The 13,364-nt window shown below is 45.2% G+C and overlaps 1 protein-coding gene across 2 annotated transcripts in view; it reads right to left on the reverse strand.

Moving 5' to 3' along the window:
• Positions 1-3,556: 3,556 nt before the first annotated feature.
• The window catches only part of Rcan2 (regulator of calcineurin 2), a 219,387-nt gene continuing 209,579 nt past the window's right edge, over positions 3,557-13,364 (reverse strand). For both annotated transcript variants that reach the window (XM_005072303.4, XM_013115129.3), the window contains one exon: positions 3,557-6,027. In XM_005072303.4, coding sequence (XP_005072360.1) covers positions 5,867-6,027 — 161 coding nt within the window. In that variant the 3' untranslated portion in view covers positions 3,557-5,866. The remainder of the gene's footprint in view (positions 6,028-13,364) is intronic.

Here is a 13,364-nt window from a genome sequence, read left to right on the forward strand (position 1 = left end):
TTGGAAACTCCCATCATCTTACTAGTGATCACAACTGATCAAGGAGCCTGCATGGTCTTGCCTAAGTCCAAGTTTTCAGACCTAATACTTAAGTAAGAGCGGAAAGTCATACGAAAGAGCCAAGGAGCTACAAATGAAACTCCAGAGTAAAATATTTCAGCCATTTTACTGGATTCAAAGTTTTTCTATTTTCTGCCACCACCCACTGATTCTCTTTAAAAAGAACAGGTAAACGAGTTAGAGAGAAAACATTTTGCTTGAATGTTTCCTTCACTCTGATTGCATAAATTGAAGAGGAGAGTCTGCCAAGTGTTCAGTGATGCCTTGCACGGTGGCTCTTGGAAAGGACACTCTGTACTAGCAGCTAAGTGAGTGTTTTCCTGAATAACTGACTTGTCATCATTTATAACCTGTTCTCCCCACCCCCACCCACCCCATTTCTGCACCAAGGCCTTCTAAGTGACTTGAGGAGGGGGAAGAAAAGTCTCCACTTTTCTAGAACCATGATAGGATAATTCTGTTGACAGTGGATGCTGAGAATTCATTCTGTCTTCAGTCCTTGAGCAGGCAATGGCTCCAACCCCATACCACAGAGTATCTGTATGTTTAAAACTCTGGTTTTGGAGAAGAAACATCTATTTGTGCTAGAATTCATCTGATGAATGGAATCATATAATCTCCCTGATGGAAACTCTTCGAATTGTAATGAAAATGAATTCCAAGATGCTCTAACTTGCTCCACAGATCTCTCTGTCTACCTCATGTGAGTACATGCTTGATCCCAATCCCGTGTGTCAGCCATGCTGACAACATCCTTGAGGTTATTCAAATATGATCAGCCTTGCCGAATTCACAACCTTTACTGCCTCCCACAATGTTCCTCTCTGGGCACTTCCATGGCTCACATGGCTTCACTTATGAGTTGTGATAATTAGTGTTGTCAACTTGACAGAATCTGGAATCACCCAGGAGACCAACCTCCAGGTACACCTGTGGGGGACCATTTAGTCTCTAGGTATGTCTATGAGGGATTACACTGCTTAGGTTAACCGAGAAGGGGTTCATACTAAAAGGAGGCAGAACCATTCCCTAAGCTTGGGTCCTGGACTGAATAGAAAAGAGAAAGCTAGTTGCACACAGGTATCTGTTACTCTCTGCTTCTTGCTGTTGGTGCAATATGACTGGTTGCCCCCAGCTCCTGCTGCTATGAGTGATGGACTGCAGTCTTGAGCTGTGAACTCACATAAACTCTCCCTTGCTAAGTGTCTTTTGTTGGGGTTTTAACGGAAAGGAAATGAAGGCACGTGACTTCTCTTCTCGGCCTTGCTGCCATGAACCTCCACTCTGAATTTCTGTTCTCACAGTGAGATGTTGGTGTTTTTCACTGTACTCCATGGTCAGAAATGTGTCTGTTTCCTGTGTCATCCTCACACAAGATTCAGTTCTTTGAAATGATGGGGACAGTAAGTCCTTATTCACTACTGAGCAGAAGACATGCAGTATAAGTGTCCCTTGGGTCAATGGTGTCTTTGTACTTACATTCTAGGCTTTCTATTAAATACTAATATTAATACTATTTAATATTCTATTAAATGAGTGTTTGTATATGAGTCACCCTGGGAACACTGTCAGTGTGAAGACCTCCTCAGCCCCCATTTACAACTAGTGGCTCCTTCCTTCTCACTCTTATAATGGTTTTTATCTTCATAGAAGCTAGCTTTCCTGGTATTTCACTTGTTAAATACATTGTATGTGTGGGAATTCAAATCAAGATGTATAATGTATGTAGCCCCCTGGACAGCTCCCCTATGTCCATGCTCCATCAACAGCCCTCTCCAAAAGGCAACCATGGCTATAATTCCTATCAGTATCTTCCTAAAATATCTCTTTGTATGTATATGGTGTGTGTGTGTGTGTGTGTGTGTGTGTGTGTGTGTGAGAGAGAGAGAGAGAGAGAGAGAGAGAGGACAACCTTTGTTGTTAGTTGATTTTCATCTTGCTTTTGAGGCAGAATCTCGCTTGTTGTCACTGCAGTGCATGCTCCAGTCTAGCTGGTCTGGAAACTTCTAGGGGGTTCTCCTACTCCCACCTTCCATCTTGTGTTAACTGGAATTAGAGACATCACCACAGTTTCCAGGTTGTACACAGGTTCTAGGATCCAAATTTAGTTTTTCTGGTGTTCTTGACAAGTTATTTCTTAATTTTTAAATTTTTATTTATTTTTTGGTTTTTCAAAACAGGGTTTCTCTGTGGCTTTGGAGGCTGTCCTGGAACTAGCTCTTGTAGACCAACCAGGCTGGTTTCGAACTTATAGAGATCTGCCTGCCCTTGCCTCCCAAGTGAAACCTGTTGAGTTGTTTTCCTGACTCATTAACATGATTCTCAACTCCCTAACAGGAGCAATATGCTTCTTCTGTCAAGATACATACATAGGCCCAACAGTAGAACTTTGAAATGTATTTATGCTGTTACACACATCGTTTTTTTATTTATGTATTCTACAGTTGAAGGACATTTGAATTGTATCTGGTTAATGGCTCCTGGTCACTGTTCTGGGCATCATTGCATACATTTTTTTAAATTGCTGTGAGCACTTTCCTTTATGTGTTTCAGAGTGGAAGAGCTCCCGACAGACGTATGCACAGGCTATTAGCTACTTCCCAGTGTTCTCAGAGGAGAGCTGTCTTCATTCAGGCCTCCTCTGTAGCCGTATGAGTATTCCCTATTCTCACACACCCCATTTCAACCATTCTGCTGATTAATGCTTGGAATATTTGCCTTTTGGGTTTGTCCTGACTGGAAAATAGTGTTGTGGAGTACCTTTTACTGTTTATGGGTCATTCAGATAGCTAAAGTGTGTATATACATGGGAATCACCCCATGTAGGTTAATCATTAAAGAGAGAGTGTTACCTGCCTTTTAATCTAGATTTCAGGGCAGTGGTTCTCAACTTGTGGATCAGGACCCCCGGCCCCAACACACACACCAAAAGACCATCAGAACAATACCTACATTATGATTCATAACAACAGTGAAATTACAGTTATGGAATAGCAATGAAAATAATTTTATGGTTGGGGTCATCACAACATGAGGAACTGTATTAAAGGGTCATGACATTGGGAAGGTTGAGAACCAGTTCTAGAGCTTGACTTTGAGTTATTTAACTAATCCATGTGTATCACCTATGTTCTCCCAATATGGAATTTTCCTTTTGCTTTTCCTTGTACTTGTGTTACTTGGGGGTAGATGCTCTGACTTAAATGACACCTAGTAAGTCAACCTTTTAGATTCTGCTGTTTAAGAAGGCTTTATTTCTAGTGTTTTAAAGATCACAGCCGAGAGATGTTAAGAGCTCTTAGCCAGGTCTGGCTCAACTAACTCCTCTTTCAAGAAATGGCAGTTACCCAACGTCCCTCCCAGTTCATCCAGGGAGAATGCCACTGCATTAGTTACACACATTGGTGGTCCCTTAGAAAAGCTATAAGCTAGGTGGCACCCCCCCACACACACCTCAGGAATAGGCAGACGAACTAGAAATGACATCACACAGATATTCATTCACCAGATATATTTGAACTCTAAGCTCTTTGAGCTGTACACGTGCACAAATGATTCAGTTGGTGGAAACCTTCCCCTCCACTTAAAATGTTTTCAACTTAAAAGAGAGCTAAGGAGGTTTGCATAATGTGCGTCATGGAAGTGTTGAGTGATCCATCATGACTTTCACAGTGCTGGGAGGTCCCCCAGCTTTCCCATTTCTCCTGGGGAAAGCGCCCCCTCCCCTTTCCCCATGCTCAACCCAGCAGGAGAATCCCTTGATCTGTATAGCAGGTTAACATCTATACATGGCAATACAGTTTACTAAGACCTGGGTCATCTATAACAACTTTTACTAAACTGGAAACTTCTGCTACCACTATTTGGAAACACAAATTATTTCCAAAGCTTTCACTCATTTAGATTCCCCCACCCCAGATCTTGCATCCTGAAAATTAACGTGAATTAGAAAGCCCCAAGCATTTAGTTGACTTATAATCAATCCATCCGCACAGCTGAGTTCAATGTTTCCGCCACTAGAGGGCACCATCTCTCAACTATTTGTAGTCTTTCCTTGGTCAATGAAAAACCCAAACCCCTCCACAACAAAGGAAAGTCAGAGCATTTGCTTATTGTACACCCCTCAGGTCTGATTTTTTGAAGAGGAGACTTATTTTCCTCATGGAAACTCGGGATTCCACAAGCAACACTGTCCTCGGTTTCAAACGTACTGTGGCCAGTACTATATTGCTAGATTCACAGTAGAACGGACTTTAATTTTCTGAGAGATCAGTCTAGGTTTGAAGTTTCTGTTGAAACTAACATACACCTTAGTCAAAAAAAACCACAATAATCCCTCCATCGGGTGGCTGTGTTAGTGATCTTGTGTGTTTTTCTGAGGCTTAAGTCGTGAAAAGACTAGCCCATTCTGCGGTAAATTGTATTTGCATCCAAAATGACTTGCTAATGAACAGGAATTGATGAGGCTTGACACATGGAGCGGAAAGTATGGTTCTGCAGGTGTATCTTCCTTAATGCACTTTGGGCTAGAGAAATACAAAAGTCACACGTAACGAAAACAAAGAACTTTTGAGCACACGGGCACTGGATGAGTGGACCTGCCATCCGTTTACCCATCATCCTTTTTGTGCTCTGAGATGCTCAGCTGTTTCTATGTTCTGGGGTTTAGTTAGCATCATCCAAGTTGTTTATAACTGACACTCGGATCTTTGTTTAAAAACAGGTGGTCTTGACAGCAAGGAGGTTGCTAGTCGGTTATATGTTGACATGAGACATTGCTGTACTCTTTCTCAACTCAGCATTAACCACAAGAGCACGTGATAGCGTCGGATTACCTACGTTAGAATCAGAACGCCTTCAGAAGCAACACAGGTATGATGTCGTTAAGCAGCTAATGGCTGAACAATCACTAAATAAAAAACATCCAGATTTTCAACGCACAGCTCAAACATCTGTACAAATATATAAAGGGGTGGGTGGGTGGGACAATCGTTCAGACACCACGAGACTTTTATAATAAATAGATTTGTCTGAAATCGGTCTCTGCCGCCTGGACAAGCCTCCCCAGTGACATCATGTGGTAGCGGTGTTCAGAATCTACTGAGGGGTATTTTGGGGGCCAAGCTCAATTTTGCCTCCAGGAATTTGGACAGAGCTATCTGATGTATTGACCCAAACTGAAAATGATTCCCAGACTTATTGAGCTGGATGGTGGGGACACCCCTTGTCTATACAGGACACGGCTGGGATACCGTGAGGTGGGGCGTACCCTCAAATCATCAAAATAAATGCTGGTGATCGTGCAATGTCCTGGGAATGTCGGGATGCAGAGGACTGGGTGAGACCAGTTAGGGGGATCCCATGCAGTCAAAATCAAGTTTACTTATGGTCCTATATAAGTGGCCAGGAAAAAAACACAACACCACACACACATACACACACACACACACACACACACACACACACACAACTGGAGCATCACACAAACAACATAAATGTCATTTGCTACTGATGTCAATGACGTGGATCAACAGGAGAGAACAGAGATATAGCCTGTCCTGATTGTTTAATAAGAAAATACTACCTTTCTTCCTCTAGAACTTTCTAAATAATGGATTATAGTTAATGGGTATGAGTTGACTGGGAGACATGTCACCTTTTCCTAGCCCTTTTGTCCAAGAGGCTTAATTACAAGGAAGGGATAGCAAACAACCAAACACCCAGGGACTTAAAGGCAATTAATGTTTTGGACAAACCACAATGGGGGAAGCATAATAAGAGGAGATGCATATTATCACGGCCGCGCTCAGTTGGACATGGAGGGTGGCAGGCCGGGACGCCGGGTCTGGATGATTTTTGGCTTTGGGGACATCTTTGGATCCTCTTCTTCCTCCATGTCGCTGTCGCACACATGCACGACGACACTTGGCGTGGACTCAGTCCCCGCATGCAGCTCGTACTTCTCTCCTGAAAAGCAAGACATCAGGTAAGGAAGAGGGAAGGATTCTTTTTGGTTAGTTACTGGGTTTTGTTGTGTTTTAGTTTTGCTGTTGTTTTCCTTTGTTTGGTGTGTTTTGCTGTTGTTCTGGAGACAGGGTCTCTCCATATAGCTCTAGCTGTCCTGGAACTCACTCTGTAGACGAGGCTGGCCTCCAGTTCACAGAGATCAGCCTGCCTTTGCCTCCTAAGTGCTGGGATTAAAGACATGCACCACCATACCTAGCTAAGAGGAGGATTCTTAACAGCTGTCTTGGCAAGGTTTATAAAGGAAGAGGGACAAACATTTTTTAGGGGTGTTGGAAAACCTGTGATCTGGCATCAGATGGAATGCGGCCCATTGGCCATTGTGTCCTGGCTACCATCTATCAAATATCCAACTGTGTCTGTCCACTATCAACTATCCAACTCCAAATAAGTCACTTAACCTTTCTCAGACACAGCAAGCTGAGCAAGCTGGACTGTATATTTCTCAATGTTACTCCCATTCTGATGGAATGTGAAGACTAAATGTGTCTGGAAATACAGCACTTTGGCTCTTCAGTGCTCTGAAAAGGCTTGACTTGGAGTGCTGTTGGTGATGGCATGAGTTGACGTCTCATAGGAGGATTTGATGGGACCCCTGGCCTCTCCTGCCTCCTTATTGCTTGCTGACCTCCATGAGGTGAGTCAGTCTTCTCCATCACGACTCCCTACTTAGGAACTGTGTTCCACAGGACCAAGTGTGGACCAGATGCTCTGAAACCGTATGCCAAAGTCAACTTCATTGACTGATTAGTTCAGGTGCTCTGTTACAGTGATGGGAAGTTGAGTAACACAGCCAGTTAGTCACACCTGTTACTGTTTGATCCCCGGTCATGCTGCTAATAGCTGAGGAAGCTTGAGTCAAACGCTTAGTGAATAAGCCAGTCTTTAAATTCTCCTCCGGGCATATAATACTCACAACCACAACTGCCCCGAGATATAATAAGAATGGACACTGTTTGCCTGGGATCTTCAGTGTTTAGTAGTAAATAAATGACAGATCACCATGAAGGCCCTAATTCAAGAGTCTCATTCTGTGTGTGTGTGGGTTGGAGGTACATGGGAATACGGTTGTACACGTGTGCACGAACACGTGAAGCCATAGGAGAGCCTTAAGTGTTGTTGTTTCTTTTGTTGTCATTGCTGGGGCTGTGTTGAAACGGGATCTCTCCCTGGCATGGGGCTCACTGTGCAGTCTCCCTTGATTGGCCAGCAAGCCCTAGCCTCTGTAGTACCTTGTTTGTAAATGGCCAGCCTGTTGGATGTGGGTTCTGAGGGTTGAACTTGGGTTCTCGTGCTTACTGAGTGTTTGTAGTTACCTTAGTGACTGAGCCATCTTTCACTCCCCACCTCCGCTTTTACAATTAGTTCGCTCCCAGGAATCTGTCTATCTTTGCTTCATCACCATAGGTATTTCCTGAGCATCCCTCAGGGTCTTGCCCATTCTGGCTACTGAGTGCTGTTAAAAAATATCTGTGCCTTAACAGTATAATCCAGTAGAAGAAGCAACAAGACCTCCGTGTACATGAGCTAGGGAAGGTGGGTCTGTGCTTGCAACTTCACAACTGTTAATATCCCCAAGTCCCCCTCACCTTTCACTTTCTACCTTTGATGACTCAGCAGAGAAAGGCTTCTGAAAATAGTACCTTTTAGCATCTTGGTCACTGGCTCCCCAAGTCTCACTAGATCAAGTCCAGATGTCCTTGAATTGGTCCAGAGGATGCTACGTCATCATGCACCAGCCTTTCCCTGTGAGTTCATCCGTTTTGCTTTGCCAGGGTGACTTACCCGATACCTCCCAATCGGGGTCACAATCTTTCACCTGCCATAGCTGCAGAGTGACTTTCCCCCCTACTTCCTAATCATGGCGGCCACTTTCTTCCACCAGACCCCCCCATGACAGGTGTCAGTCATTTGTGCCACTGTGCACATACTGGTAAGCAACAATAGTGGAACAGAAAGCTTTCAAGGCACAGACTTCAAGTTTGGATGATGACCCTGATGCTGACACTGGTGCTGAGTATCCCTGATGATGTAGCAGGTATGTATCAAAGCTCTCCAAATGATGCTGGGGAGGAAGGCCATAGCGCTCAGTCACTGTTATTTGTTGACCTGTCTAAAAGGTATGGAACTGCTAACCTCTAGTTCCTGTGGTTGTGACCAGATTTAAGTAGGATCTTTACAGATGATCATGCTAAAATGAGGCCAGTATGTCCTTAGTCTTATAAAAAAGGACAAGGCACACAGAAACTCACACAGAGAATGCCATGCGGAGAATGGGTCTATGCTGCCCAAAGGCAAGGAATGACCTGAAGTTAGGAAAGAGCCAAGAGCAGGTCTTTCTCTAGCCCCTCCAGAGATAATGTGATCCTGCGCACACCTTGATCTTGGAGTCTCAGGAAATGTACATCAAGTCTAGTTATAAGGGCTATTCCTTTTGTCGTGTTCTACAGCCTACAAAGCAAATGGAGCCACACTCTGCTTTTTATTGAGTCAGAAACGTTTTATTCTTTTTTAAGTTGCATGTATGTATTTGTATGCACATGTACGTTCCTGTGGGAGCAGGTGTGAAGGTTAGAGGACAACCTTGGGCATTAGTCCTTGCCTAGTCTTTATCTGAGAGAGGGTCCCTTTGCCACAAGATACACCAGGCTAGCTGGGCCATACCTGTTTGTGATTCTGAGGGGGGCCGTCCGTCTGTATACATGTTTCTCTTATTGGTTGATGAATAAAACTCTGCTGGCCATTAAGGCAGAAGATAGGCGGGACTAGGAGATGAGAAGGATTCTGGGAAACATAGGCAAACAGAGCTTCCATGTAAGAACCAGAAAGAAAGGATGCACCAGGCATCCTCCGGTAAGATAAGACCATGGGGAAATACATAGATTAATAAAAATGGGTTGATATTTAAGACAGAGCTAGCCAGTAAGAAGCCCTAGCTACTGGTCAACAGTTATATAACTAATACAGCGTCTGTGTGCTTATTTGGGGCTGAGGAGGGCGACTGGAGAAGAGATTCTCCAGCAACCTGATTCCCTGTTGTTAACTTCCGTCTTGGCACAGGAACACTGGGGCTATGGATACACACTCATGCCTCTGGCTTTCTGTGGGCTCTAGGAATCCAAACTCAGGTCCCCACATTTGCGTGGACACTGACCTGTCTTCTCAGTCTAAGAGGCAGGGAACACTTAACCAGACACGCTCCATCAGCATTGTACCGTGTCAGCAGGCAGGCACTTTTCCTGAGCCGCGACAATAAATGGTCCAGGAAAACAGAATTATGGCTCTGAGTGCTGTGGAAGCAAAAGAGATAAACGCAGGCAGAGTTGTCGTTCTCTGCAGTGCATGAGGACTCGGAGTCAGATGTGTTGAAATTACAGGTGGGTGGGGCTGCGTCAAGTATTGTGTCCCCATTCACTTTAGCTGATGTGGATAAGTCAGCATGGTGCCCCTGTTTGGCATCCCTGCCATGTAGTGAGCTGGAGCAGAGTGCATGCATTAACCCAGCATGGGATTGACCCCCTTTGGAATCACTGTAGGCATGTTATTGTGGTCTCTCTAACGTTGCGTGAAATGAATTGAATTGAGTGGGATTTATCACCCTGATAGTATTTTGTCTCAGTGTAAACAAACAAACAAACAAAAATGAAAGCACTAAGGTAGAAGAGGTTGTTTGGGAACTGCTAATGGTGTGGGGTGTGGGGGAGTGGGGGGACTACTCGAAACCAGCTTTATCTGAGGGATACAGGAGATGCTTCAGGACACATTGGCAGCATCTTTGAGTACTTCTTCTTATATAACAAACATGCACCAGCAAGGTGCAGCAACTCTGCTGGCTCTGGTGGAGGTGTGTGTGTGTGTGTGTGTGTGTGTGTGCGCGTGTGTGCGTGTGTGCGTGTGTGCGTGTGTGTGCGTGTCTCATGTGCCTCTTGGTATTCTTCAAGGGAGACAGAGGGAAGTGATCCCTGAGCCCTCCAATGAGATGGCAGGCCTTTTAGCAGAAAGGATTTCCTTTGGATTGCCACACTGCAAAAAGCCCATGTTGAGGAACCCCAAGGACCACTGTGGTCCTGTGTGCTGCTCCGTTTGCTATGAGCCGAGATGGGGCATGCACGTGCGGGCATGCGCACCTGGGTGAGACCACAGACGGGATCTGCTGTAACAGTGGGCATGTGAGGGCTGTGAAACCCAAGGCTGATGTGGAGGGCAGCGCTGATGCAGGCCAGAATGAACACAGTCCCTTTCCTCATCTTTTGGCAAGAAAGCCATTCGTATTGGAAACAAGATGCCATTCTGTAACCCAGGCTGGCCTGGAACTCACTATGTAACCCAGGCTGGCCTTGAACTTGTGACCCTTCTGCCCTAGTCTCTGAAGTTCTGGTGTTTCTATCATACTCTACCACAACTGGACATCCTTTTCTTTTTTTCATTTCCTCTCTCTTCCCTTTTCCTTCCTCTCTTCCCCTCTCCTTCCTTCTCTCTCTCATTCCTTCTTTCCTCCCAATCTTCCTCCCCCTCCCTTTGCCTTTTCTCTCTTTTCATGTCCTTCCCCTACTCCCTCTCCTCTTCTTTCTTTTCTCCCCTCCTCCTCTTTCTCTCCCCCCCCTCCTCAATTGCAGCGGAACACACCGAGCAAAGCTAGCTTCTATTACGTCTTCTCTTTGCTGTGGCTACCATGATGACCGCTCCTTCCAGGCACGCCTCCTTGGGCCATGTTCACGTGAAGGAAGCGGGGCCCAGGATGGGACCGCAGCTGTGGGGTCCACTCTGGCAAAGCCTCTGCGTGTGGGGTACAGCGCATCTTCATCAGATCAGACTGCATGGGGTAAGGGATGCTTCCTGGCTGTGGTCCTGCTAAGGCTGACATCTCATTGTGCTATTTTGGGAAACTCTGTTACTATCAGAATACTGCAAAGCCCAACATCTGCTGAGTGCCTACAAAATAAAAAGAAATGGCTTTGGCCTTACTGGATTGAATATTTCTTTTTTTGGCTTCTCTTTCCCCTCGGGCTTCAGTTAATTCTTCTGCTATGAGGGTTGACGTCAATGCTGTCACCGTGCAAAGGGAACAACTGGGCTTAGTTGGGGACAAAGAGCATGTCAAGCTTTATCTACAGTCTTGTCATGGTACAGGGAGGACAGGACATTCAGACTGGCTTCTTTGATGGGACAAGGGAAGCATTCATCTGTCGTAAGCTTGTTCCTTTGTCTGCATTATATCGTCCTGTCCCTGCGTGCAGAAAGGAGGTCAGGGCCAAAAGCCATCAAAACTGTACCAGTCAGGGTTTTCGGTTGACCTCTGCTGAGACACTTGAAAAACAGTCTAGTGTGGCAAGAGTCAAATGCCAATTCAGGCCATGGACACCGAGTAAGGCTTGGCTACTGTTCAAAATAGAAGCCAAAGTTCTGTCGTCTCTCTTCTTGAGCAAGTGGAGTCAGGTTGGCGACAATGTCCTAGTTCCTTGCGGTGTTGCAGGCAAGACACCCCCGTCAGTTGTGAGCAGAGACCTGAGGGAGGCTGTGTGGTAGTGTCTTCCAGTCTAAACGACACAGGAAGCCACCACCATACCACTTTTGACTCTAGGCCGTGGCTGAGGCCCTTCACTGGTTATGGAGTTTGTAAGCATTGGCCTCTTACAGAGTTGTGAGGGTCTGGAGATGGTGTAGTCACAAATGTGCACTAAAGCAAAGTCAAGACTGTTTAGATTTTAGTACTCAGGAAGGAAGAAAATCCTTTCTATTGTAGGATAGAAAAAACCCTCCCGAGACTTCAGGCTTTGGAGACTGGTCCTTATCATGTGTCCTGATGGGGAATAGATAGACTCCCTGCCCCAGGGGCTTTCAAATATAGCAATGGCTAACAGTGTTGGAGGCTTGTTCTGCCGCCCTATCAGCTGTTCTGGAAGATTCCCAGTCCTGCACACTGATCCCCTTGTAGGAGGAGTATATTTCCAGGTTGGTCTCACCCTATTTACATCTCTGTATCACTCCTGTCCATGCTCACATGTTAGATAGAACGTGGACTGTATCTTTATCTAGTCCCTCTGTTTCCTTTCTACCTTGTTTATCCTCAAGAGTCTTTCTGCCAGTCCTCCAGGCGTCTAGGTGAAAATCCTTAAAGCCAAGCACCTGAATTCCTTTCCCATCAGCCACCAGAACTGATCAGTCCCAGGGTTTTCCTCAACACGGTTCTGAAGCGTTTCCCCATGCTTTCCCCCCAACATCTGCGAGGCAAAGGCCCCATCCAGGGTGCGCTTCCAGCCACCTGGAGCACTTCCTGCTGTTTTCCTCACCACAGTAACTAATCTTCTTAAAACGGCAGATGGGCACGCTGCCTTATCACATAATAACGTGACTCAGAGGAAGTTGTATAGCGTTTCTGAGAATTATCAGTGGAAGGGGGTTAGCGCCTGTGTTCCTAGGATACGGTGAAGTCAATTCATGCCAACTATGGAAAGCTCTCCCAAGATGCACGATAGTAATTACTTGGGAGAATGTCACTGTGGTCAGTGTTGCTCAAATAATCTCTGGTTTCCAACATGATGAACGGATCATTCAGCATTTATATAATCAGCAGTGGAACAATTAAAAAGGGCTTTGACCCAGTGGGTCTCAAAAAAAACCCACTAAAAGGTGAAAGACAGGCTGGGTCCCAAAGATGAGTGTGTATCTGCGCACCATGGAACCTGGTCCTGAAGACAGACCCATCCTTTCTCCCCTACCACCGCTCTTAGTTTTCCGAATTGTCATTGTAAATCTTTCCCCTCTCTCTTCCTACCCATATCCACACCTTTATGACTAAGAGACAGAAAACTGCAAGTTGTTATTTAATGACACTTTGGATATTTCTTTTGAGGTAGTCAGAACCATTCCATTCTAACACTTAAATGTGTTATCTTTTGTTTTATCCATAGTTATCTAACTCAAGTGTTACTTGTGTGTGTGTGTGTGTGTGTGTGCGTGTGTGTGTGTGTGTGTTTCTCCATCACTCCCTGTTTTAGCGCTTTGAGATAGTCTCTCATGGAACCAGAAGCTCAGATTCAGCTAAGCTAGCCAGCAAGATCTGCCCTTCTCCACCTCCTCAGCACTCACCCAGCTTCATGCACACCCAGCTGCATCTGGCATTTTATACTGGAGTTGGAGATTTGAACTCAAATCCTCATGCTTGTAGAGCAAGCGCTCTTATTCACTGAGGCCTCTCTCTAGACCCTCTAGTGATAGTTTGTGTTCCACATTTCTGAAGTCAAGATGCGGACCAATGAGAGAATATCTACTAGTTAATG

Source organism: Mesocricetus auratus, unplaced genomic scaffold, assembly GCF_017639785.1.
Source record: "Mesocricetus auratus isolate SY011 unplaced genomic scaffold, BCM_Maur_2.0 Super-Scaffold_100021, whole genome shotgun sequence".
NCBI lineage: Eukaryota > Metazoa > Chordata > Mammalia > Rodentia > Cricetidae > Mesocricetus > Mesocricetus auratus.